The 25,135-nt window shown below is 41.3% G+C and overlaps 2 protein-coding genes across 15 annotated transcripts in view; one reads left to right on the top strand and one right to left on the bottom strand.

Moving 5' to 3' along the window:
• On the top strand, positions 1–16,247 carry TLDC2 (TBC/LysM-associated domain containing 2). 14 transcript variants are annotated; one of them, XM_088674505.1, is made up of 9 exons: positions 118–302; positions 2,488–2,674; positions 3,200–3,347; positions 4,048–4,171; positions 7,968–8,126; positions 9,203–9,355; positions 9,500–9,595; positions 10,718–10,791; positions 11,647–16,247. In XM_088674505.1, exons 4-9 carry the CDS (start codon positions 4,124–4,126, stop codon positions 11,780–11,782), a joined length of 666 nt encoding a protein of 221 aa, XP_088530631.1. In that variant the 5' UTR covers positions 118–302; positions 2,488–2,674; positions 3,200–3,347; positions 4,048–4,123; the 3' UTR covers positions 11,783–16,247. The 14 variants fall into 14 exon arrangements, with proteins under 14 accessions (XP_088530634.1, XP_060133229.1, XP_088530639.1 ...); XM_088674511.1 differs by having other exon boundaries at positions 121–302; positions 7,986–8,126; XM_088674502.1 differs by lacking the exon at positions 3,200–3,347.
• The window catches only part of SAMHD1 (SAM and HD domain containing deoxynucleoside triphosphate triphosphohydrolase 1), a 27,776-nt gene continuing 16,890 nt past the window's right edge, over positions 14,250–25,135 (bottom strand). Inside the window, exons 9-16 of the mRNA XM_035122888.3 lie at positions 23,311–23,419; positions 22,367–22,458; positions 21,801–21,916; positions 19,321–19,460; positions 17,623–17,718; positions 17,411–17,515; positions 16,999–17,136; positions 14,250–16,358 (exon numbers count right to left, since the gene is read on the bottom strand). Of these exons, the coding sequence (XP_034978779.1) occupies positions 16,230–16,358; positions 16,999–17,136; positions 17,411–17,515; positions 17,623–17,718; positions 19,321–19,460; positions 21,801–21,916; positions 22,367–22,458; positions 23,311–23,419 (925 nt within the window). The 3' untranslated portion in view covers positions 14,250–16,229. The remainder of the gene's footprint in view (positions 16,359–16,998; positions 17,137–17,410; positions 17,516–17,622; positions 17,719–19,320; positions 19,461–21,800; positions 21,917–22,366; positions 22,459–23,310; positions 23,420–25,135) is intronic.

Raw genomic sequence — 25,135 nt, 5'->3', positions numbered from 1 at the left:
GGATGTGCTGAACTTGTACCCGGTGAGTGGCAGGTGAGCAACCGGTCTGCTGGCACAGATTGAGAGAGTTGACAAGGAAGGTGGACTGGATAGAACTAGGTATGTGTTCACAGTCATATGAACTTTGTGACTATTCAGAGCTGTATTTGCAGAGCTGTATTGTTAGTGATGTTTCCCTGAGATTTGTAGGTTGAGATTCCTCAACACCTCTGCTTTAAGCAAGGAAACAACAGAACAGCTGCTTTATATGGGACCTACCCAGCTGTGCTTTGTTAGACGTCTCCCCACAGAGCCCTCTTCAGGTAAATGTGAATATCTTGTAAATAAGTCATTTCAGCTGAGTGCATTTGAGTTTTACCAACTTTCTTACAATAAGATGGAACTGTGTAGGCTGTGCCTTCTCTGGGGTGGGGGGTATAGGTGAGGTGGAAAGGAAAATCTGATATTTGGAAGAAAAGTTTCTACAGGAGGAAGGAAGGTGTGCTGGGAACAGTGGCTATCCTCTGAAAAGAAGAAACATGCTCCTACATCAGCTTGGAGCATCTCAGGTTGGCAAAAAATCAGTCGTGCAGATAAACCCACAAAAGTTACTAGCTTGCAAAACAATAATAATAAATGCTGTAAGAGGCTAGTAGCCCGAGTTTCTTTAGTGGTTGTAGAACAGGCAACATGGAAATGAAGACCATAGTCTCTTAGCAGGCTAGTCGAAACAAGGAAAGAAAAAAGCATTCTACCAAGTGACCTGGTGGACGCGGGACAAAGCAACCACCCCAACCCACAATATTTTCATGCTGGTTGTGAAAAAAGGTACTTCCTGTTTCTACATTACAAGTCTGGGAACCAAGCTGTTTCAGAGGCAGGCTACTGTAGCAGTCCTTTCTTACACCACTTCACTCACTCACCTGCACGGAATTCTTGGTCGCCTATGGCTAGCAGGTAAGTTTGTTTGTTTGTTTTGCTCATTTTATTTTTATTCTGCCCTTCAGCTATCAAGAACTCTGGGTCATTTGCAACAGCCAAATCCATAAAATCCACGAAAACCTAAAGCCATAACCACAGCATTATGAATGTAGAAGTTACGTGTGTTTAATTTTAGATAGTGCTGTTTCTAATCTTTGAAATAAATGCCTTTTAAAATTTTTTGCTGTTGCTCATTTTTAATGTTTTTTATATTGTTGGTAAACTGCATAGAGTTGGGGTTGTGTTTTTACATTCAAGCAGTATATACATTTTGTTAAATAAAATAAATGAAAACCCGGAGAAGGCCAGGGAGAAAAAATATTAATAGTATCTGTGGTAGTAGTACTAATGCCTCAACTTTGTTATCTCCCCAAAGCCTGAATGAATAAAAACAACTAAAGCTGGTATCAAAAGATTTCCCATGAGGGAAATAGCCACACTACCCCAGGAAGGGCAACATGCAGGAGAAGGGCAGCAGCTCATTGGTGGAGCATCAGTAGAGTTCTCGGATCACTCCATCTCAAGGATAGCATAGAGCTGCGAAAGTTACAGAAAAAGGGAAACCAGCATGATCTAGCGGCTGAAGGACTTGCCTTGCCACAAATAGCCAAAACATATGGGGCTTCTTAATTCAGGGGGAAAGACAACATGAGGAGAGCCTATCATTTTATAAGAATGATGCGTGGTTTGGCATAGTGAGGGAAGTCTACTGCCTTCAAGCTCTGCTTATGGTCTTTGGGTATCCCCAAGCTGCGGCCCTCCAGATGTTTTGGCCTACAACTCCCATGATCCCTAGCTAACAGGACCAGTGGTCAGGGAAGATGGGAATTGTAGTCCAAAACATCTGGAGTGCCAAAGTTTGGGGATGCCTGGAACTGGAGGCAATTGGCTAGCTGCTCTTGGAAGGAGGAGGCTGATCTGATCAGTCTAGCAGGGCTCATTTGATGTTCTTATTATGATCTCCTATGTAAAATTTTAGCACACTTTATCATTCTAAAGTGTGTAGATAAGTGAATTTTAGGGGATGTGGCCTACACTCTCTCCCATCCTTTGATCCCACAAGGCACTGATTCCCATGACTCATAAAGCCTGTTAATTTGCATGTTACCATGGTTTCTTTTGCATGTCACTTCTACAGTAGCTAATCTTCCAGGAGTTGTCAAGCCGCTTCTCCTGATGTTGGGGGAGCAGGACCATTCTCGAGTGTAGCCTGCAGTGGGGCAGTTAGGTAATTTTAGACTCTTACTGCCACCCCAGCCTTTAGATGGTGATGTGGTTTCCTGCACTTCCTTTCAATGTGATAAACTGCCCCTGCTGAGTTTGAGAACCTTCCTGTTCATTCTGCTGAGTGGGAGCCCTAGACATCTGCTCATAAATCCTGCCATAGTGACACCCATGGCACCTTGCCAGATATTCATGGGTTAAATGCTTGTGTGGGACACCTTTTTTTCTTTAGAGAGCAACTCTGTCATAAGTTGAAGGGTCCAAGACCAATCCAAGACTTCTCCTGTCTTCCCGTATTCACAGATGCTCCTGAACAGCATCCTTGCTCAACTTCTTCACAAAGAACCACAGTGGCTAATGAAAAACAAGCGTGAAGAAGATTCAGTATCCTTGTAAACTATAGAAAAAGGATGGGGAACTTCATGCCAAGAGGCCAAACACAGTCCTCCAGACCTTTGGGACTCTCCCCAGGCCACTACACTGATTCAGTGTAATGCTTTTGGACCTCTTGAGCCCCATAATTTGCATTCTGCAGAGCTCCAGTGTGTAATTTCATTTCCCATACTTGTTATGTACCAATAAAGGACAGTTGTGTTTGAACGGACTGCCCCCTCCTGATTTGTTTTCCTGCTACCCCAACACATCACTTTCCTTGAATGGTTTTGCTTAACTCAAATGTGTCCTGCCTTCCTCTGATAATACTTCTTGTTTGCCTGGATGGAGGTTACAGAAGAGCATAGGAAAATGTCAGGAAATCAGGAAAACGTCAATAGCTATTTATTTGCGGGCAACAGGTCAATAATTCAGCATAGCAGCTAGGACTTGCTACATACATTACTAAGGTTCTGACCAGTTCTCACTGAACTATGGAAGGAACCACACCCAAAGAAGGCAGTTTATATTACATTTCTTAAAGAGATGGGATACACTCAACATACACCTGCCATTAACCAACTCGAGTTCTCCTCAGAGCTATAGTTTATGAAGAGCCAATTTCTCTCTTCCACAATTCTAGGACTTTTATCTGTGAAGCCATAGAACAGGGGTGGACAATCTGAGTTCTCCAGGTGTTTTTGGGTTGCAGCTCCCTTCAGATCCAGCCAGCATGAGCAGTGGTCAGGAATGATGAGAGTTTACTCCAATATCTGCCAATCTGCTATTGGGTTAAGTCCAATGATTTCTTACTAATATACAAAGTCCTATACACCTCAGAGCCAGGCATATAATTGTGGTTGTTCTGCAGGAGAGTTTCTGCTTGGAACAGCTTCTCAGAGCAGCATTCTCAATGTGGATGCCCCTATTTTGTGGAACACCATCCCTGTTGAGAATTAGATGACAGGCACCCACCATTTGTAGTTTCTGGAAACAATTTTGTTTTGACAGGTTTTTCCAACAGGATGGGATGAAAAAGATTAGGTCTCTGGTATTGCATCTTTTATATGTATTATTTTACATATAAAAGATGCAATACGCCAGGAGTGCCTGGCATGCTCTGGTCCATGGGGTCACGAAGAGTCGGACACGACTAAACGACTAAACAACAATTTTAAAAACCAATCTTCAGAATTTTTTTTTTTGGTATTGTTTTCAAACCTATTTTAGTTGTTTCTATTGTATAATTATAAATTGCCTTAAAATTTATATGAATGCTGAGACATAAATTAATAAATTAATAAGAGCAATTATCTGGAGGGCCAGAAGTTCCCTTGCCAGTGCTACAGAACACTAGGTAACTGGAAAAGGCTGTGTGCCACAGGGTTTCATAGTGAGATCTCAGGTGACAATAGCTGTATAGCAATAGAAGAACCTGCTTACTGAGAGAGAATAAAGTACATGCTGTTTATGAGGGTGTGTTCTCCACAGGCAATTGGCAGACACCTGCTCTCCCCTCCCCGACTCGCTGCCAGGAAACGGCACAGCTGCAGTGGTCCTGCTTTGAATGATCACAGAAAACATGAAAACTCCACGCTGTCGCTACACTCGTCTGGTATGTACTGCAGTCTTTGCTTCTTGGGTTGGGATAGGGAAGGGCAGAGGGAGCTGCCCCAAGGGGCAGGGCAAGAACGAATGGGTGCAAACTGCACGGCATAAAGTTCATTTCAACTAAACGTTAGCAGAAGCTTCCTAGTGGTAAGAGCTAACAGTTGAGCAGACTGTCTCCTACCATGGAGGCTGGATGGTCATATTGTAGGGAAGCAGGACAGGTTGAACAAGAGGTTAGAAGAGATGACCTCCAAGCCAAGATCCCTTCCAGGTCTAGAGCTCTAGGAAGTGAAACTGCAAGCCGTCCTCACTGTACTATGTCCCCCTCCCCGCATTTGTGTCCTTCTGAAACCATCTGGCATCATAGGAGCCTGTTAAGAGTTTAGTGCTACTGGGTTCCTAGGTCCAAAAAGCTATACGTATATCCTAATGGAAAATGGAAACACTGGTTAGTCAACCTCAAAACCAGGCAGCACAGAAATTTGTTTGTTTTAGTAGACAATGTGTTACTGAGGAATTTAAATTCCTTCCCCCCCCCTTTCTTTTGGTGCAGAGAATCATTCTCCTATTTCAGATGTTTGGGCTGAGAGTGCCATTGTTTATGTGGTCAAGATAGTGCTACCAGGCAATCCCAGGCAGAATTATTCCATACTGTTTGTGCAAAGGGGATTTAATTGATTAGGAGGTTAATTTGATGAAAAAAGCATCATGTTTGGTGGAGGTTGCCATCACCTTGATTTTGCCTTCAACCTCAAGTTTTGTTTTTAAGCTCAGCTCCTCGGGCTATGTGGTAGACAGTTTTTAATATCCATATCCTTGAAGTGACTTAAGCAAATATATATTCAGATGGGGTGGCAAGCCCAAAAGAAAGGAAGGTAGCAAGAATGTAGGATTTATACAGAAGTGGGTGGTATATTTCCGCAACCAGGTTGGTGCTGCAGATAAGGGAAAGTAGGTGTAATTGAGGAAGCACAAGGGAAAGTTATAATGATAAAAGTGAAGCTGAGGACAAAGAGCAGGGCTTTGTGGTTCTTGCCCAATGCATTGCTTTTTCATACCGAGATGGGTGTGGTGTTGTTGTTATTTGGCCCAGAAAGGGTATCTACAAGCATATCCCACCATCATCTTCCTACACCCTCATCTTCAGTCGGAGTGAGGGCAATAGAAGCAAATAGGGATGACTTACCCGATAATCTTCAGAATGATTTTAAAAGCAGAGAGTTTTTGCTTCTGTGCAGATGAGATACGACAGCATATACACATGCTAATAGGATTTTGAGGCCTCTCTACATGTGTTCCTAGGACAGTAGTTGAGTACACAGATGTCATGCAGGATCAATGTACTTTTATGATCTACACACAGAATTTATTTCCTGGACATTAATATTGTCTATGTAGGATAATGTGCAGCAGCCCTCAGGCAGACCACTTGGTACTAAAGCTGGGAATAAGGCTCACCCCTCCTGAATAGGGATAGAAAGATCTTTCCGTTTTAATTCTATTTTCCGATCTTAAATTCATTTCTCTGAATTTTTCAGCAGTTTGAGGGTGCGTGTTTTTAATCCTCACAGAAATTCAGCAGCATTTTAGTGTGAATTTCTGCTAACAATCAATTTATTAAATGCAGTTTTTACTAATGTACATATTTCTGTAAGCAACTTTCCTTATTATCTTCATGTGTTTTTGCACGCTTTCCCTTAATATATGCATTTTTGTAAACATTGTTCGGTTGGCGTACTGCATTGCAAAATTCCAACAGATGATTTTGTTTCAGGTTGCATATTGTTTTGGAAAGTACAAATTTCATAGATTCAGCTTCAAATGTGTACTGAATCTAGTATCTCCTCTTGCAATTGCAATATTGAATGGCGGAGGGGGGAGGAAATTGCACAGCAAAGAGCAAACAGTCATTTTACTATGGTGTAGTTTCATTAACAGAGTCAAGGCTGCACATTTACATAGTTGACAATTGCAGGGTAGCTCTAAGACATTTCTGAGTTGCTTTCTGACCTGCCCTAGAGATGTACTAATAGAGCTTTGACTCAAGAATGGAGAACTTGTAGCCCTCCAGATGTTGTTGGACTGCAATTCTCATTATCTCTGGCCATGCTGTCTGAAAGGAGCTGGAGTCCAACAACATCTGGACAGCTAAGGCTTTAAATGAATCACAAAAGGCAATCAATCTACCCCAGGGGTGTCAAACTCAAATTCATCGGGGGCCGCATCAGCAGTTTGGTCACCCTCAAAGGGCCGGTTGTATCTGTAGGACTATGTGTCCACTCTTTATTCTCATAAATTATTGTCACTGCATTCAATTATTACTGTTTTTTGTAATAATGTAAGTAATAACTAGCTCTGAAAGCAGAAACATAGTCAGAATAATGGCAAGTAGATATTCAAATGTACAATTATTGTACAATTTATTGAAAAATGATTTTTGGTAACTGCACTGGGTGGTGGAGGCTCGCTAGGGTTTCATGCAGGACCTTTGCAGAGCTACTAGTACCTGGAGATGCTGGGGTCCTTCTGCATGCAGGACAGATGTTCTGCCAGTGAGCCACCACCCTTCACCAAAGGGACTGGCTGAGGTTGACTCACTGAAGCTGCTCTCCTGGTTCCAGGGTTTAAGGGCCAGAAGTATAAAGCAGCATCCTATGTTTCTGAGGAGGGGGAGGGGAGGAAGGAAGGAAGGAAGGAAGGAAGGAAGGAAGGAAGGAAGGAAGGAAGGAAGGAAGGAAGGAGGGAGGGAGTGGGAGGGAGAGAGGAAGGAAGGAAGGAAAGAGGGGAGAGAAAGAAGAGTAGGAAATAAGGAAGGGAATAAAGAAGGGGGGGAAGAAAGAGGGAGAGAAGACGGAAAGGGAGAAAGAAGGAAGGAAGTAGAGGGAAAGAAAGAATAAGAATGAGGGAGAGGAAGAAAGTTGGGAAGGACGGAAGGAAGGAAGGAAGGAAGGAAGGAAGGAAGGAAGGAAGGAAGGAAGGAAGAAAAAGAAAGAAAGAAAGAAAGAAAGAAAGAAAGAAAGAAAGAAAGAAAGAAAGAAAGAAAGAAAGAAAGAAAGAAAGAAAGAAAAGAGGGAGCAGGAGGGAGAGAGGAAGGAAAGAGGTGAGAGAAAGAAGAGTAGAAAAGAAGGAATAAAGAAGGAAAGAAAAAGAAAGAGGGAGAGAAGACAGAGATAAAGAAGGAAGGAAGGAGAGGGAAAGAAAGAATAAGAACGAGAGAGAGGAAGAAAGAAAGGGAAGGGGGGGTCGCCGCCTTGATTCAGCGCCAGAAAAGAGCGCGAAGGGACCCAGGGGCAAAAAGCATTTCCCCGGCCCCAGCTGTTTGTTGGCGCTTTGTTGGCGCGGCGCTTCAGCAGCAAGGTCCCACTGCTGGGTCCCACTGGCTGGGGCGCTCGGCGGGCCACATGATGAGGTCTGGCGGGCCGGATTTGGCCCCCGGGCCTTGTGTTTGACACCCGTGATCTACCCTTTTTCTAGTCTCACCCTCTGAAGACACCCGCTGGAACAAAGGATGAAGGGGAGGAGTGGGCTCGGGCTGGTTCATTAAACTGATGTTCTTGAGATTAAAACATTGCTTTATTGTGGCCTACATACTGCTGTGCTATTAATTATAAGACTAAGCTTTTAGCAGTCCCGTGAGACCAGAGGGAAGGGTAGACTGATTGCCTTCTGCAATTCACTTTGCTTTATCTTTTTGCCTTTATAGTTCTCTCTGAGGAGTATCGTTCTAGTGACACAACAGACTACATACTGGGGAAGTTTCTGCAACTTGGTTTTTGCCTTTTTCATTTCCCATTTAACAGTGTGTGTCCTTTTATCAGCCCAACCTGCTGGAAGAAGCCCTGTCTTCAGAACCTGAGGAGTCTACTGAACCAGAGAACCCAGTCTGGACAAGCACAGAATTTCACGAGCCTGTGCTAAATGGGCAAAGCAACATCCTGCACTTAGAAGAAATCCAGAAGGTGAGCACCCTTCATACTGTGACTCAGCAATTTTCTTTAATGAGTGCTGTTATCACAGTGACTCCCCTGGGTGAGCCCTTTGCCCTTATACATCAGTTCCACACATTGTCCTTAGCTAAGGCACACATTATGGAGTGTTGCTCACCTCTGTTAACTGGGAAATCAAGCTTTTGGCAGGAAGGAAGCAAGAGGGTCTGCTGAAGCCATGTCTCTACAAGGGCCACGAGATCCTTGGCCCCATTTACAAGGAACAAGTGCAAAGAAGTGAAATTCTCCAGGACAGTCTCAAAACAAGTTATTTTCACAGGCTTAATATTAACTTTTGTGAATGCAAAGATTGTAGATGGGGCCAATAACTTAGGGCAGTTAACTTACTCCCAATTAGTTAAGGACTGTGGGCTCCCTGTTTTTCAAAAGCCAAGCAAAAACCCCTACTTTTGAAAATGTTTTTAATGTGATTGGTGCCACCATATGCTCCAACATGTCCCTGCTTAAAACTGGGATGTGCATCTTCTGGGCAGCACTCCTGTGTGAGTTACACGACCCATGCGAGAGCACGGGCCCCCAAAATGGGATGTCCTGGACAGTTGATGGGTATGTGCCATGGTCCTGCTTGGTGGGTTACATGGACCCCCTGGGGTTCGCAGACCACCAGTTGGAAACCACTGACTTAGGTGTATGATCTGTGACCTGAACTACTAAGCAGAAGATATACTGATGAGTTAATGCAGGCGTGGCAAACCTTTAGCTCTCCAGATGCTGCTAAACTACAACTCCCATTACCCTTGACCATTGGCCCTTCTTGGTGGGTCTGATGGGAGTTGTAGTACAGCAACATCTGGAGGGCCGAAGGTTCCTCACAGATCTACTGGAATAACTTAAGATACATTCCTATGTTGGATAGGTTTAAGGCAAGGATGGGAACTTTGTGGGTGTCCAGAGGTTGATGGACTCCCATTCACCCCAGCCAGTGTGGCCAATGGGTAGGGATGATGAGACATGCAGTCCAATAACATATGAAAGGCCTCGGGGTAGATGGAGGCAAGAAGTGACCTTGTGTATGTGATACCTTTTAGCTTGCACCACACCTCCCTCTACGAGTGACTGGACACCCATGGAACCTCATCTACTGTACAGCAAGGGATGGATTTAGCCTGAAGACTATGTACCGAAGCATGAGTGACTTAGCCTCTCCAGTGTTGTTGATTATCAGAGACACTGAAGGCCAGGTAAGCATAACTAGCTTTGAAACAGGCCAGACTTATCAAATCTAGCAGAGGGGGGCTAACCAGTTGGGTTCAGTTCACTGCCTACTCTAAATGGCCTTCCTGCTACTTGCAAGTTACAACACATTTCTCTTGCATCCTTTTCAGATATTTGGAGCCTTTTCTTCTACAGCCATCCATGTCAGCAGCTGCTTCTATGGCAATGGAGAAACATTTCTCTTTTCCTTCACCCCACAACTTAAGGTGATTGAAGGGATACCATCCCCCAAGTATGAAGGTTATCGGTGTGTGTTAACAGTATCTGGAGTTATTACCAATTATACAAATGTTGCCTGCAATTGACTTGCCACAGGCTTAAAGTGGTATACCTACAAAGTTTCCAGTATGCACCATTTGGCAATTGGTCTAGTACAGGGATGTCCAACCAGTATCTACCGATAAATTCCTGGCTGATCCTGGTAGATCACGGGATCCTTATAGTGTACAAAATGTTATGTGGGAAAGCTAAAAAAACTCTGTGCAATCCTCCCCCCAAAAAGCTCAACAACTCTGAATAAAATCACTGGCAGTTTTTTAATACTGGGAGTAGATCAGTCTCTTGGGAGTTGGACATGCCTGGTCTAGTAAATTCCCCCATCCCTTTTATCCTGGCCTTTGATACCCGAGATAGACATTTATAGGACCAACCCTATTCTTACTATAAATGGTTTTACTTGCAAAGGGGAAATGCTTTTTTAAAGTTACCCGAGATCTGAAATGGGACATTAACAGTCAGGGTGCTGCTTCAATTGTCACCCACACACCCACACACCCACACCCCCCCCCCCACACAACTTCAGTTATAATAAAGCATGGAAGGTCAACACAAAAGATGCTGGACTGCAAGCAACCATTTGACAATACTGTGTGGATTCTCATATATATATATATATATATATATATATATATATATATATATATATATATATATAGTGTATGAAAAGATGACTGTTCCAGAATCAAGGGTGAGCGTGGAAGAAGCCACAATTAAAACACATGGTAGGAAGTGGCAAGCGACTGAACTCTACTGAATTCTACTGAACTCGTTGAGACTTACACCAGAGTCAATATGCAGACAATTGCCCTGATAGGGAGCTTGTATATTACCTTGCAACTCTGGCTTCTCACTTCACAAGAAGTCTGCAAGAGTTTAAGGGGTGGGGTGCTGACACAACGTTCAAAAAGTCGCCAACAGAACCAGAATACTGTATAAAGGTTTCAAGTAAGCATTAGAAAACAAAATGATTGTTTTCTCTAGTTGTACAGCTGTGTCTTTTATTCCCAAGATGCTTCTCTCAACAGTGTTTTTCCCTCCTTACTCTCCAGGTATTTAAGTGGACAGGTAAAAACACCTTCTTCATGAAAGGAGATGCAGACTCCTTAGCAATTGGTGGAGGCAGGTATGTGACTGTGAAAGATGGTAGTATGGAAAAATGGATTCGTTGTGAAGGGAAGGGGTACTGCTATGCAGTCCCAATTAGATTATTAAGTTTTGAGGATGGTCTTGTCATCAGCAGCTCTTTTTGGAGCCAGGGTCCCTCCACTACTGAATCAGTGATAAAAGTAAAAAAAATGCCATCACAGTTCATCTAGAACAAGTTATTCCTCAGAATATGAGCCATGATAAAAACTATTTTTACTTTTATCTCCTTTAAATTTACCACTATCCACCCCTCACTTATTTCTAGATTTCATGACATCAAACTGAAGATTCCTCTCTCCTGTACTACTTCAGTCATTATGATTTGAGATATTGGCTACAAAAAGCCCAATGGTATTTTTGTGTGTCCTTTGAGTGGTCATAGCTGTCTAGCTTTAGTACACATTATCATCTTGCCCTGCATCAGGACCTCTCATCTTCCAAGTTACTGTGGACTATTTTGTATACATGTTGGGGAAAGATGGTTAATCATTGCAGTGGAAAACCAGTTTGGCTGTATATAGTTCCAAAGCATCTAAATGTATAAATAGAAATTGTGGCAAAATGGTGAGCTCATTGTAAACCCTTTCAGAGCAGGGGTAAGAATTTGAGTAGAAAGGAAGCAACGAACCCTCTAATCTGGCTCCCACTACAAGGTAGAACCATTGACCACCCCCTTCTTCAATCAGCCCAGGCAGCAGAATGCAGGCGCACGTGAGATACCTACAGAGCTGTTGAATCAAATGAGCCAAACCACATTGTATTTCAGAAGCTTCTTGTGTTCCTCATTCTGTGGAAAGTTCATCCCATGCTTTGCCTTTCCCCTTATTTGCAGTGGCAAATTTGGATTGTGGCTAGATGGAGACCTGAACCATGGAGGAAGTCACCCCTGCGAGACATTCAACAATGAGACGTTATCTCCCAAAGAGGAATTCCTCATCAGAGACCTGGAAGTTTGGGCACTTTCCTAACCCAAAGTGTGGTGAGGGGGACAAGTCCCCTTCTGCACCGACACTGCAAATCCCCTTCAATGAACATAAACTTGCTGTAGACTCCCTGTGTCTCCGTAGATTGGGATGGAAAAGATGCTGTATTAACATAGCAATTTCCTCATCGCTCTCTCACCCAACATTAGCAATTTTGCTCCCCGCCATCTTGCTTGTAGGAAGATGAGCTAAGGGTTTTCAGTTAAGCTCGCCTTTTGTATTATTGTACTTCAGGGCAAGTGAAGCTCTTGCTAACAGTCATCTTCAGAACTGGCAAGCTATATGAATATTGGCGGCTGCTTGCCAGGGAAGGCTGCCCCAAGAGACACCTCACAGCCTTAACCTGTACTTGCCAAATGGCTCCTTGCCCTCCTCCTCGATTCTCACAGCTCTTGCTAGTGATAGAATTACTTTGTATAAGCATTAGAATGTAAGAACTCTGGAGGTGCTTTCAAGTGCACCTTTATCATGTGGTTGTGAGAAGGCCCATCTTTTTGATGCTCAGCAAAGTACCACACAGGTACTGAAACTGAACACCCAGGTACAGCCCACATCATCATCCTCTGGAGTTAGTACATTTTCCTCAAACCACCCACTAATTTGGCAATAGAAAGCTTTCCAGAAGGCTAGTCCTGGCCTCCTGAGTAGCATTCTACCAATGACATTCAACTCCTGAATGGGCACTTTGCAGGGTTAAAAGAAGTTTCCCCTAATGAGATTTTCCCTTCCTAATAGTGTATTTCATATACAATGGTTTGTTGAGCAGTAACCAGTCTACTTTTCCCTCCTTACCCACAATTTAGCTAAGTGATTGTGGCCATGGGGGATTTAAGTCTTTCCCTGTTTCGGGGTAGGTGGGGAAGCAGTGTTTTCATAGCACTTTATACACAATATTTTGTTTTGGGAAAATGGCATCAACTTCACGTCCTAGCTAACATATTTTGTATATCAACATGTATCTCTTAGTCACCTATTGGTCACGTTATGTGACATCCCTGATCTCATTTTGTAAATAGATTCATTTTTTCTTAACTTTTTTAAAAAAGAGGCCAACTGATATATTATTCCAATATGGAAGCACGCAAAACCTTTAAAAACTAAATCAGTTAAAAACACTGGTGCAAATCCACACACTACTACTTTATTCCAGATGTGTTCACACATGCATGCTTAATAGGTTTGGGCATACTGCTTTTCTATGCAATCTGTACACATTTCATCTAGGAATATTTTAATGCAATGTTCATGCATGTATAAATCAGCTCACTTTTATCATTTAAGAGCTTCTCCTCTTGGTTCTGGAGACTGTGCTTTCCCCTTTCCAGGGTTGAATGTCTTATCCCCTGCTGTGGGGGGAAGCGCGGAGCAAATATGGCTGCCTCCCTAAAGTGATGTCACTTATCCATTTCACAGGGACAGGATATTTAAATTGTTCCAATTCGGCATCAGTAACACACTTTGAATAATCTGTAATGTCATCTAGACATGTCATCCTCTGGTTAGATATACAGCATGATGCAGCAATTCTTTTAACATTGCATTTGAAATATCTGCCTAATGATTTTTAGTCAATATATGAATGGTACGATTTTTTGATAGTGTTAAAATGTATAATTATAAAGCAAACAAACCAATCCTTAGATTTCCTCATTAGATTTCCGCATTGTACACTTTAGAGGTCATGTGACTTTTTCTAGTCAAGGACTACAATCTGTCCAAATTGTTTTGTGCTAAAGTGCTATACTGAGGTCTAGTAGCATAAACAAACTTTTTACAGATGGGAATGTCAGGGGTGTGAGAGAAATGTGGTGTGAAATAAGCATTAGGCATGTAGGGACAGGGGTAGAGTAGAGGAGGCCTTATGTTAGGCTTATGTGTTTAAAAGACATTCTGAACATGTACCTCTCCTAGCTCTCCGCCAAGAAATCCTGAAAGCTGTGATCCTAAGAAAACTAGATACATCTTACAAAGCTGCAAGTACTCTTTCACTGAAGAACACTGGAAACTGTAGTTCTGTAAAAGTCACAACAAACTTGTTTTAAAGCAGCTTAAAAGTTCTGGTGCAGATGTACTCTTAATCACTGTGAAGCCTTGGACTGAATTTCCTGGCTGTTCAGCAGAAGCTATCCAATTGTTTTCAAAGCTCACTCCCCTCTCCTAACATCAAAAAGTCACAACCCTTCCAAGTGCATTATTTGGCAGAAAAAAATTCAAAATATAGCACAAAATCTGAAATACAGGAAGCAGGGCTGTGAGGGACAGATTCCTAGGACATCACTTAGCAAGCAAAGGAAACCAACTGTGCCTACTGCCGGTCCCAATAAATGAACTGGAATAAATTGCCCATTGGTATTGTAACTACAGAGTTCCAGATTTGCTACAGTTTGAATTTTACTTTACTGAAATTGGCTCTTTGTAATACATTGAAAATTCCAGTCAAGTTCTGAACATATTCGATATTGACCTTTAGGGGTTTTTATTACTCAGCTGATATGCATATGAAAAAAGATTAATATACAGGCACACAAAATATTTAATTATAATCCTAACCAGTCTGACAATTGAATATAGCTTTGGAGAAAATAGCTCTATGTATGTTACCTTAACCCGTTTTTATGTCAAAACAAAGGCTCAGGATGTAAGCAGCTCCCTTTTAATCCAATCTTACAGAGCTCAAACAATTGACCCACTGAGTTTGAGGTCTCTTACTGCATAATCTAGTCTAGATGTATTTGGGACTCCCAATTCACATCAGCGTCAATGGCAAACAGGGATTATAGCAGTTGCAGTTCACCAATATCTGGAAAGCCACAGGTTAGCCATCCGTACTCTAACTGCAGCACTAGAAATGTGGAATATTTTTGAACAGCTCTCTATTCATGTGAGAGTGATGTGTGAAAGTGTGTTCTGGTGAAATAATTATAGTTTCAGGTGCAGTGTGCTGGGAGTAAATTTAACAGAAAACCTAAGGAATGTTGGACCCATGCCACTGTTTAAAACAGGCATCCCCAAACTGCGGCCCTCCTGATGTTTTGGCCTACAACTCCCATGATCCCTAGCTAACAGGATCAGTGGTCAGGGATGATGGGAATTGTAGTCCAAAACATCTGGAGGGCCGAAGTTTGGGGATGCCTGTTTTAAACAGTGGCATGGATCCAACATTCCTTTGAGCAGAACTATCCTGCTGGTGAAGAGAGCGGGTTTCAACTCCCCCCTGCATTAGCCCTGTAAATCTGCTCAGTACAGAAAGAAACACCAGGGTGTTGATGGTGAAAGTGGCTTTCCAGCTTCCTACAGTAGGTACCTTTGCTGTAGTCGCTTCTGCGATGAGGAGCCATTCTCTTTGCAGAAGGACATCTCTCTGTCCCAATCCATAGTTCTTAAATGGTGTATACATTTCTTCTGAGCCTTAGCTTTGTTAAGTGAAGTTTCAGAAACTCTCTGTTCTCACATTCAACAGCACACTTCTCACACACAAACCCATTTTCTGTCAGCATAATATGCCACATCATAGAACTGTGTTTCCAAAAATATATATATTAAGGAACAATATATACTTTTCCATACAAAGACAACATATCTGTGAAAATATGAGAGATTAAAAATACATTCAAGTCGGTTTGAAATATAACAAGCAAAACTCCCTAGTCTTAAATTTGCTTCTGATTCTTAACAGCTGTTTGCCTCTCTATAGAAACCAGCTCATTTCTTTTCTATCTAGTGCTCAATGGCTAGAATATATTCAATAGTTGGTTGTTTTGCTACTGTGAGTATTTTGTTGGATTATTAAAAAGGTAAGCATTGAAGTTAAAAAAAGTAACTTTATAAAATAGTATATCCTTGATTGTGCCAAGGCATGTTTAGCTCTAAATGAACATATTCTGACTACGTATCATGATTTGAGGGAATGGTAGCTAAAAAAACAGTAGGATAACCACTTTTATCATAAACAGAAGAAGGCAAATGGCATAGGCTTGTCCCCTTTTCCCACAATAGGTTTCGTATATAACATTTATCATAGAAGAGAAATTATACTATTGTGCTTATCTTAAGAAAATGAAATAAGTTTTGAAATAGAAAGGCGGTTTTTGAGCTTTATCCAACTAAGTTGTATTCAGAGAAAACACACTGAAATTAATGGAGCTATACTAGCCATGCCCATTAATTTTGTTCTATTCTGAGTAGGACTAACATTGGATGCAACCTGCTTTTGAAAGTAGACCTTTCTTTACCTGCACACATTTAAATTAACAAAATAAGGACATTGCCAGTCATCAAAATGTCCATGTGAAATCTACAACAAATGGAATTTTAACTTGTCTGAGCTAAGACTGACATTTTTCCACTACTGCTTTTCTTTCCACATTTCCATGTTTTTGTAACACAACTTTGTTGTACAAACCGGAATCAATCAACAGAAATTAAAGTTTTCCTAGTCTTTAAAAAGTGACTTTCTGGGCTTTGGAGAACTGTTTTTCATTGAATCATGCTTTTCATCATCTTTGACTACATTCCAGTCTGGTTTCATTGGTGTAAGTTCAGGGGCAACAATATCACCATCCTATCAAAGAATCAAAATGAAGAAAAGAAGTTCAGTTGTGCACTGGAAGTTAACTGTCAATACATTCTGTCATCTTCTTGGCAAGTGGAGCAAGACACTCATTGGAGCCTTTTAACCCATGATATTACAAGAAAAACATTCTTGCGCTGCCCTTCTTTCCCACTGTCAGCAAAGGGTAATGGTGGCTCATGCTGTACCCTATTTATTTGTGGTAGTCCCCTCTCAACAAATTTTATGTATTCATCATTTGCAAGGAAATTAATAAACATAACAGATACAAAACTTCTAGTTAGTGGTAGTATTACAGTTGTTTTAGAATGTAAACCATAAAGGCTAGATTGTCCTCCAACAAGATTTCTGAGATTTTTAGAATTCTCAAGTCCCTTGTGTTCAAAAGTAATAATGGGTTGGTGATAAAGGAGACTATGGAAGAATGAACAGGTGATAAACAAAAGGAATACTGCAAATGAGGTAGATCTCAGTTGGTTAGAGTGTGGTGCTGAGAACGCCAAAGTTGAAGGATCAATCCCCATATGGAATAGCTGCATATTACTGCATTGGACTAGATGATACTCATGGTCCCTTACAACTCTACAATTCTACATTGAGATGCACCTTCTAAATGTTAAACCTTTCTTACCTGTGGTTTAGTGAAATTGTTGTCTATACACCACTGAACAAAATATTTTCTAGCATCACTGATAGTTTCTTCAGCTGCTGCCTTACAATAAACCCTGATTTGCTGCTCTTGAAATTTTTCCGGTAGAAGCTTTGAAACCTTAAGACAGAAGGAAAAAGAAGTCACATACACTTAATTTTATCACCTTGTCAGAAAAAGCTTCAACAAATTTCTCAGCACCACCCTGTTTGCACAGGGGAATTTTACCTTAAAACCACTTGCATTCAGTGAGCACTTGCATAGCAGGTGATATTAGAACTCTGCTGCTCCTATTGCCACGCAATTTTGTAGTCATTTTCACATGTATTCAGATATTCTTTAAAAAGCTATCGTAATAAAACAGGCAGAAACTCCCCCCCCCAACCTTACTTACTTGTTCTTTAGAAATTCTGAACGCCTTATTGAGGTCAGACTTGCAATAGAAAGGAACGTTATTGACAGGGTTCTTCTTTTTCATTCCATAATCCATGTTGATAACCTTCACAGAGGCAAGTCAAAAATAAAAATGTACTAAAGTGCATTGTAGGCACATATGTTAAGAAATCAAAAACATTTAAAATGAACATTTAAAGAGATTATTCTTACATCAACAATGAAGTCTTCAGGCTTTAATCCAGCCTTTTTATGTAATGTAATGGGCTTGGACTTGGCAATTTCTTCGGCCATCTTACTACACCGTTCCTGCAAGGTATAAAACCTTTTACTTTTTTGTGTATTTGAATCACTGGATTTGAATCACACTCAGAAACTGATGAACCAGACCCTTTCTGCTGCTCCAGAGAAGCGGACACGGAGCAATGGATTCAAACTTCAAGAAAGAAGATTCCACCTAAACATTAGGAAGAACTTCCTGACAGTAAGAGCTGTTCGGCAGTGGAATTTGCTACCAAGGAGTGTGGTGGAGTCTCCTTCTTTGGTGGTCTTTAAGCAGAGGCTTGACAGCCATATGTCAAGAATGCTTTGATGGTGTTTCCTGCTTGGCAGGGGGTTGGACTGGATGGCCCTGGTGGTCTCTTCCAACTCTGATTCTATGATTAATTTTCAAAATAATTTTCTCTCTCATGCACTGTACAATGTGACAAATAAGGTACCGGTATTTGATATCACCATACTATGACAATCAGTAGTGACAACTTTTAATGCTGTCACAGCTTCTCTTCAGTCAGACTAAGGCAAAATTAGTTATCCATTAGAGAGAAAGGAAAGAAGGTTATAACATTTTATTATTGTTGAGAAATGTTCAGTGTTTTGCCATGCTTATTATGTTGAAAGCCAAAGTAGCTGGGGAACCCAGTCAGATGAACGGAGCACAGGTAAGAATTTATTACTATTGTCGTTGTTATCCAACAAGTTGATGCAAACTATTGTAAAAACCTAGTAACTATTGAAGCTCTTGTACTTAATTCTTAATCCAGGTGTTACCAACCTAGCATCCATGAAGACCACTTCTGGCACCCCAACACACCTATATGAGCTTTACTGAAGAAGGCGCCTGTCTGTGGCCTTTATATTGATTGCTCTGTTGTGCAGTGTGTTTCCGAAGTTAAAAGAGCATGCCTGTTTCCAGTCTGCAAATACAATCCTATGTCTACTCTTCGGAGGGAATGTTGAGGATATATGGAGGAAGATAAAAAGTTGCTAGCCTGTGCATTTTGAGACAAAGGTGGCCTGGAGATGAAAGGAAGAGTGGTGGTTACCACTCATTTTATTGCCCAGAAAGGCAATTAACCCTAAAGAAGAGGGCTTTCCTTCCTAAAAAAAGCTCAACAACTTTGACCTGAACCCCCAAAAAGGGGGTAGATCACTGCCAGTTTTTAACTCTGCAGTCTCTTGGGAGTTGGCCACCCCTGAGATATTGGATTGTCTCATTACATATGTTAAAACTATATTTGGTCATCTGCATACTATCCCTTGATTTTTCCTATAGGACTAATTGCAGGTTAACAGTCAACAGGTTTACCATACCCATTGAGTCAATCACCCATCTCCTACTACCCTTCTGAGAAAAACCCCACCCCACCCTCCCACTGGTGATAAGGGCCTGATGACTTCTGTTTCAGTGTATCTGAAGAAGTGTGCATGCACACAAAAGTTTATACCCAGAACAAACTTAGTTGGTCTCAAAGGTGCTACTGGACAATTTTTAAATTTTTTATGTAAAGAGATAGAAGCCAGAGGTAAGCAAATTGGTACTGAAAAAACCAACCAGTACATTACTCTATGATCACACTTAACAAGTTAGCAGAGTGAACTAACCAATGTAACTTGAGAAACTGTGCCCACCTTCGAAATTTCTGTGCCCTCTGGGGGCTGAGTCTGTCCCAGGTACTTATACAGGTCACGCCGCTCTATTTTACATAAAATTTCCCGTGCTTCTTTCAGCTCTGGCTCATCAGAATGAAGAATCCTTAAGAAAATCTCATCTGCCAGTATTAAACAAATCAAGTCATTAAAGCCAGCTTTTCTTTTGCATAATTGAAACATGTATTATGTGTCAGAATTTAAGAAATGTTTTTAAGGCTACTATAATTATAGTCAGCTGGAAATTATCTTTTACATATCTGCAAAACGAAACTCACAAGACCATATTCAATTCAACAGTCAGATGGAAAAAAACCAAGATTCTGCTATATCTAACAGGGTTAAGATATAGTTCTGTAGGCCTCTTCTTTAACTGCTTTGGCAGTAAACGAAAGGCACCTGAAGGTAACATTTTTGAAAAAATAATTATATCCTCAAACAAATCAAAGCTCAAGAACCTCAAAGTAGCTTATGGTAAAATGTGCATAAAATGAAACCAAATCAGGAAATAACATTGAAAAAAACACATCAAAACATCCACTCATAAACCAAAAGAGCACAGAGAAAGGAAAGCAGCCCTAACATAGTCATAACAAGAAGAGTCTGTTTTTTGAGCTGAAAACCTTCCTATACAATGCAGCACAGCATTGTAAAAAAGCAGCAGTAAAAAAGAACACAACTAGAAGCTCCTGACTAACACTTCCATTCCCACACAACTGGGATTAGGATGGTGAGAAGGGGTCAAGGACAAAAGGCTTGACTTTCAAACAAGCATTTCTTAAGGCTCTGTGAAAACTGGCAGGTCCAGTGTAAGGGTTGGCAAAACTGGGCACCTCTCAAGGACACCGCCTGCTTCCCTGACAATAATCTCCTGCTTGTCCATCTGTTTCTTGCTCCAAAGTGGAGGAGGTTCCCTCCTTGCAAGAAGTGAGGTTACAGGGAACCAGGCAGAGGGCCTTCTCAGTAGTGGTGCCCACCCTGTGGAATGCCCTCCCATCAGATGTCAAGGAAATAAACAACTATATGACTTTTAGAAGGCATCAGAAGGCAGCCCTGTTTAGGGAAGTTTTTAATGTTTGGCGTTTTATTCTGTTTTTAGTCCTCTGTTGGGAGCCGCCCAGAGTGGCAGGGGAAACCCAGCCAGATGGGCGGGATATAAATAAAATATTAATAGTAATAATAATAATAATTATTATTATTACTACTACTACTACTACTACAATGGTGGGGAGAAAGAGTAGTACCTAGTAACTGCCATGGCCTGCTTGCTCATTGGGTTCCTCTGGCCAGCAAGTACGGTAGGCAGCTAACAATGATGAGGCAGAGGAGCACTGCCATCAATGGCAGTGAAGGGGCATACCCACTGAGGGAGAGGGGTACATGGAGGGCATCTTGTCCAAGAACCACCAAAAACCTGGGCTCAGCGCTAGTAACCAGAAATCTATACATCCCTCATAGCTTCCTTTCCCTTCCTCCATGCTTTCCCTTTTGTCCTGCCTTCCTCCTCCTCCTCCTCTGCCAATTTGTGTAACAAATCTTTCACTTCTACTCAGTCACATTGGCTCCAAGATTCTCACTGCTCCTGGCTAAGCCCTGGACGCTCTAGCCCAATACAACAGGAGTACTGAACAAGACATTTTGGTTTCAGTTCTGAATCAACACCATCCAATACACACTCATCCTACCAAGATTTTTACAGGAGCAATACGATCAAAAAGAGATTTTGCATAAGTGGTTATATATCAACCTATTCAAATTAAACGAAGCTGATAAGCTCCTTTATGGCTTACGGAGGGGTAAAAAGAGAGGCAGGGAAAGAGAGGGGAAAAAATTATTTTTCTCTTTCATGAATCACCCTTTAAATAATTTTAAAACTGGGAGAAGGGGAAGTTTGGAAAATGTGTGGCCATAGGCCTCCCCCTTGATAGTTCTGCCACATGCTTCCCTTCAGCATAAGTCCCAACTCCGGAAAGTGAGAGCTCACTTCTATGTGCTTGCTTTCTCTTGTGCACAAGCTCAGTCCTTGATCCCTACCCATTTTGGGGAGAGACATGGGGGCACGACTGTAATCTTATAAACATACATAGAGGTTTTTTGGCATGCATCAGAGGCCTGTACTATCTGTAGGGACCTCCTTTAGCAATCCTTTATACTCATCTTCTACACACAGGATGTGCAATTTATAAATAGGGAGAGAAATGCTGTAAGTTTGCAATACAGAATCCAAGTTTTCTGGAGAGATGTTAAGAAGGGGAACAAATCTGTTTCTTATAATTACTTCTTCAAACCTAATGATAGAAACACCTCACTTCCTTCATATGCATACAGCAGAATATATAACTTATTTACATAATGCAATGTACAATGTTTCATTTAAGAGCCATAAGAAAATGGTACCCTGACAGAAATACTTCCTAAATTGATGCAATTAGAATTTAGATGTCAGTCCAATAAGCCCATACCTGTTAGCTTAGTGTAGGCTTCCATGTCTTCTCGTGCTGTAGCGATATTGTACATTTTCCCTCCAGAGCCCTTTATGCGGATAAATGGGTTAGCTTTCAAAAAGGCATCTGTAATCCTGATATGAAACATGCAACACAAATGAGGAAGAATCCATAACTTCAATATTAACTCCAAATCAAGGATTTCACAATGGCTTTGGAAATAATTTTCCAAATTAAGACGTCTAAAAAAGAGTAATACAAAAACACCAAAGGTGGTAAAAATCAAACCACAGAACTGTTTTTCTAGTCAACAAAATCCACTTTGAATTAATTTTTAAAAATTAATTAAATTCAAATTGCTTGAATTAAAGCATACCCCTAAATAAATCAGGCAACACTTCTTTTAAAAATATTTGTAGCTGGTAAGCACCATTGTAGAAGAAGCATTCCTCCTTCAGTCATATATTATTAAAATGAATTCATATGCAAGCTCATACAAATGTAATCAATCAACTAATGTAAGACTGACTAGGATTTCTTTGGTTACTGCCCTGTCTAGCGCCTATCAACATGCACTTACTTACATAGTTTCAATGATGTTGCTAATTTTATGTTGGTAGGCTCTTCGGTGCAGACAATTCCGTGTGTGGAACATGTCATACAAATTTCCAACCTCCTAAAGTCCAAGATAAAAACAGTATTTTATTCATCTTTTATATTAAAACCACAGTTCCAAGACTTATGAAACTTTCAGGACAGGTACTAACCACCTCCTTCATAAAATGTTTTGTTTTTGTTTTATGTATGACTGTTGTAAACCACTGTGATATTCTTTATGAATAGTGGTATATATTATAAATAACTAAAACTTGCTGGCAGCAAATTTTTGCTCCTTTCCCTTAATGGTCAGGAATACACGAGACAGTCTCTCCCATAAATGCTTATATTAATGCCTGAGATTGGGTAGCAGAAATTCAAGGGCAATTTTACAGAAATAGAAGATAGCCTGAAAATACTTTTTTTTTTAAGAAAAAGCATTTACTATCTGGTATCAAGCGCCTTCAGAAGTGCAACCCTATGTGCGTAACCTTAGAAGTAAATTGCACCAAATTTAATGAGCCCGGTAGCCTGGTGTGAGTGAATACAACTGCAGCCTTAATCTGCCAATTCTGGCCGCCGGCTCCCATGGCTAGTAAAGCGAGATGAGTGCCACAACCCCAGTGTCGTCCACAAGTGGACCTAACGGTCAGGGGTCCCTTTACCTTTACCTAGCAGACTGCAAGTTTATCTCCATCTGGACTAATAAGACCCACAGACATAAAGCTCACTGGGTGGCTTTGTGTAAACATTAGCTTTCAGGTTAATTTGCCTCTCAACACTGGGTGACAGCAAAATGAGACAGTGTGTCCCTCTCTGAAAAGGGGAGGGGGATAGAAGAACGAAATAGAATGAAAAAATTGATGGAGAGTTTTTCAAGCTGCCAACACTATTTTAGTTGGCATCCTCTACTTTCCTCAAGAAAGCTTACCTTGTCACGGGTACAAATATGCTTCTTTTTCTCAAATTCACAGACACGAGCAAATTTAATGAAGCGTACGTAATCAAAGTTGTTCTGGATTCCAAGATGGTGACAATCCCTAAATATATTCCAGAAACAGGCAGGAGGTAAGGTCATTCAATTACACATGGGGGGGGGGTTCACGGCCCAAGGAAAATGGGGGGGACCTATTAAAATTAGGGGGAGGGATCAGGAAAATGCCTCCACTGGGGACCTCACCTTTAAATAATGTAAAATGACTCTCAGGGGATTCTTTGAAACTCTATATCCAACAATTTGATCAATGTAACAATAATTTAAAAATCAGTTGCCAAAGGATTCTATTTTTTTCACATTCCCAAAATATAGATATATAATCTCCAGACACGCTTCCATAATAGAAATTTCAATTATCTTCAGACGAATTATGGTTTAGCATGAACCTGCGGCTGCTTTGCTCCTCCCTGGCTGTTCTGCTGCACTAAGCCATAGTTTGGCTCAGAACTCTCCTGGAAAAACCAAGAGCCTTAAACCAGAGAACAAAGTCACAGCTCACTGGAGAAAGCTAAAACACATGCCTGCATGACACACTAAGCCAAGCCATGGCCTAGCTCAGCATAGCAGCAGAACTAGAGAAGAGCGAAGTAGCTGCCATCTCCTCCCTCGGAACCCCCACACTCAGCCATGGTTTGGTTTAATTCAGGCCCTCCAGATGTTTTGGACTACAATTCCCACCATCCCTGACCATGGGATCCCCAAACTTCGGCCCTCCAGATGTTTTGGACTACAATTCCCATCTTTTCCGACCACTGGTCCTCTTAGCTAGGGATCATGGGAGTTGTAGGCCAAAACATCTGGAGGGCCGCAGTTCGGGGATGCCTGGTTTAATGTGATGTATGAAATGGGACACTGTTTAGTTTGAAAAATATTGCTAAATGTTATTTAAACTGCTTAAGATATTGAAAATCTCCAAGTGGTTTCTATAAAAACAACAAAAATACAAACATGTGATAAAAACAGAACACAGCTGTATTTCACAAATAAAACTGAGCAAGTTTACAAATTAAAAACCATGAGTCAGACAGAGTCCAGGAAAACTTAGGCAATATGTATTGAAATGTTGTTCAAGGGCCATTACCATCTCCACTTCATGTATTACCCAAAGCAGAGTATTCCAGAGAGTGGTTGCTATGTTGCAATTGCCTCCTCGGAAAAAGCTATCCCAGGCATCCACAAACTGCAGCCCTCCAGATGTTTTGGCCTACAACTCCCATGATCCCTTGCTAACAGGACCAGTGGTCGGAAAAGATGGGAATTGTAGTCCAAAACATCTGGAGGGCCGAAGTTTGGGGATGCCTGAGCTATCCCCATCCAGAAACAGTTGTAGTCTGTATACCTATACAAAAATACAAAAAGGAAATGGTTGCTGGAGTCCAGTATTGTAGGCTGCAATCGGTAGGTGCATTCTAATTTTATTTTTGAAATTTACAAGTAGCTGCTTCATTTCCCACCCTCGGCTTATCGAGTCAACATGTTTTCCCAGTTTTTTGAGGTAAAATTAGGTGCCTTGGCTTATATTCGGGTCGGCTTATACTCAGGTATATACGGTATTTATAAAAAGTATTCATATGCCCTGCATCATAAAAATATATCACAGCGGCTTACAACAACACAAGACCATAGAATAAAATCATATAAAGTACATGGAGTACATGTACACGGAGAAATACCTGGGCTAGGTATCTCTCTAAATGAGAGGTGGGGGACCTGGGCCCTCCAGATGTTGCTGAACCATCCCCAACTATTGGCCATCCCG

Source organism: Zootoca vivipara, chromosome 7 (assembly GCF_965207765.1).
Source record: "Zootoca vivipara chromosome 7, rZooViv2.hap1.1, whole genome shotgun sequence".
Classification (NCBI taxonomy): Eukaryota; Metazoa; Chordata; class Lepidosauria; order Squamata; family Lacertidae; genus Zootoca; species Zootoca vivipara.
Note: the sequence above shows the minus strand (reverse complement) of the source record. Positions and strands in the feature narration are given on the sequence as shown.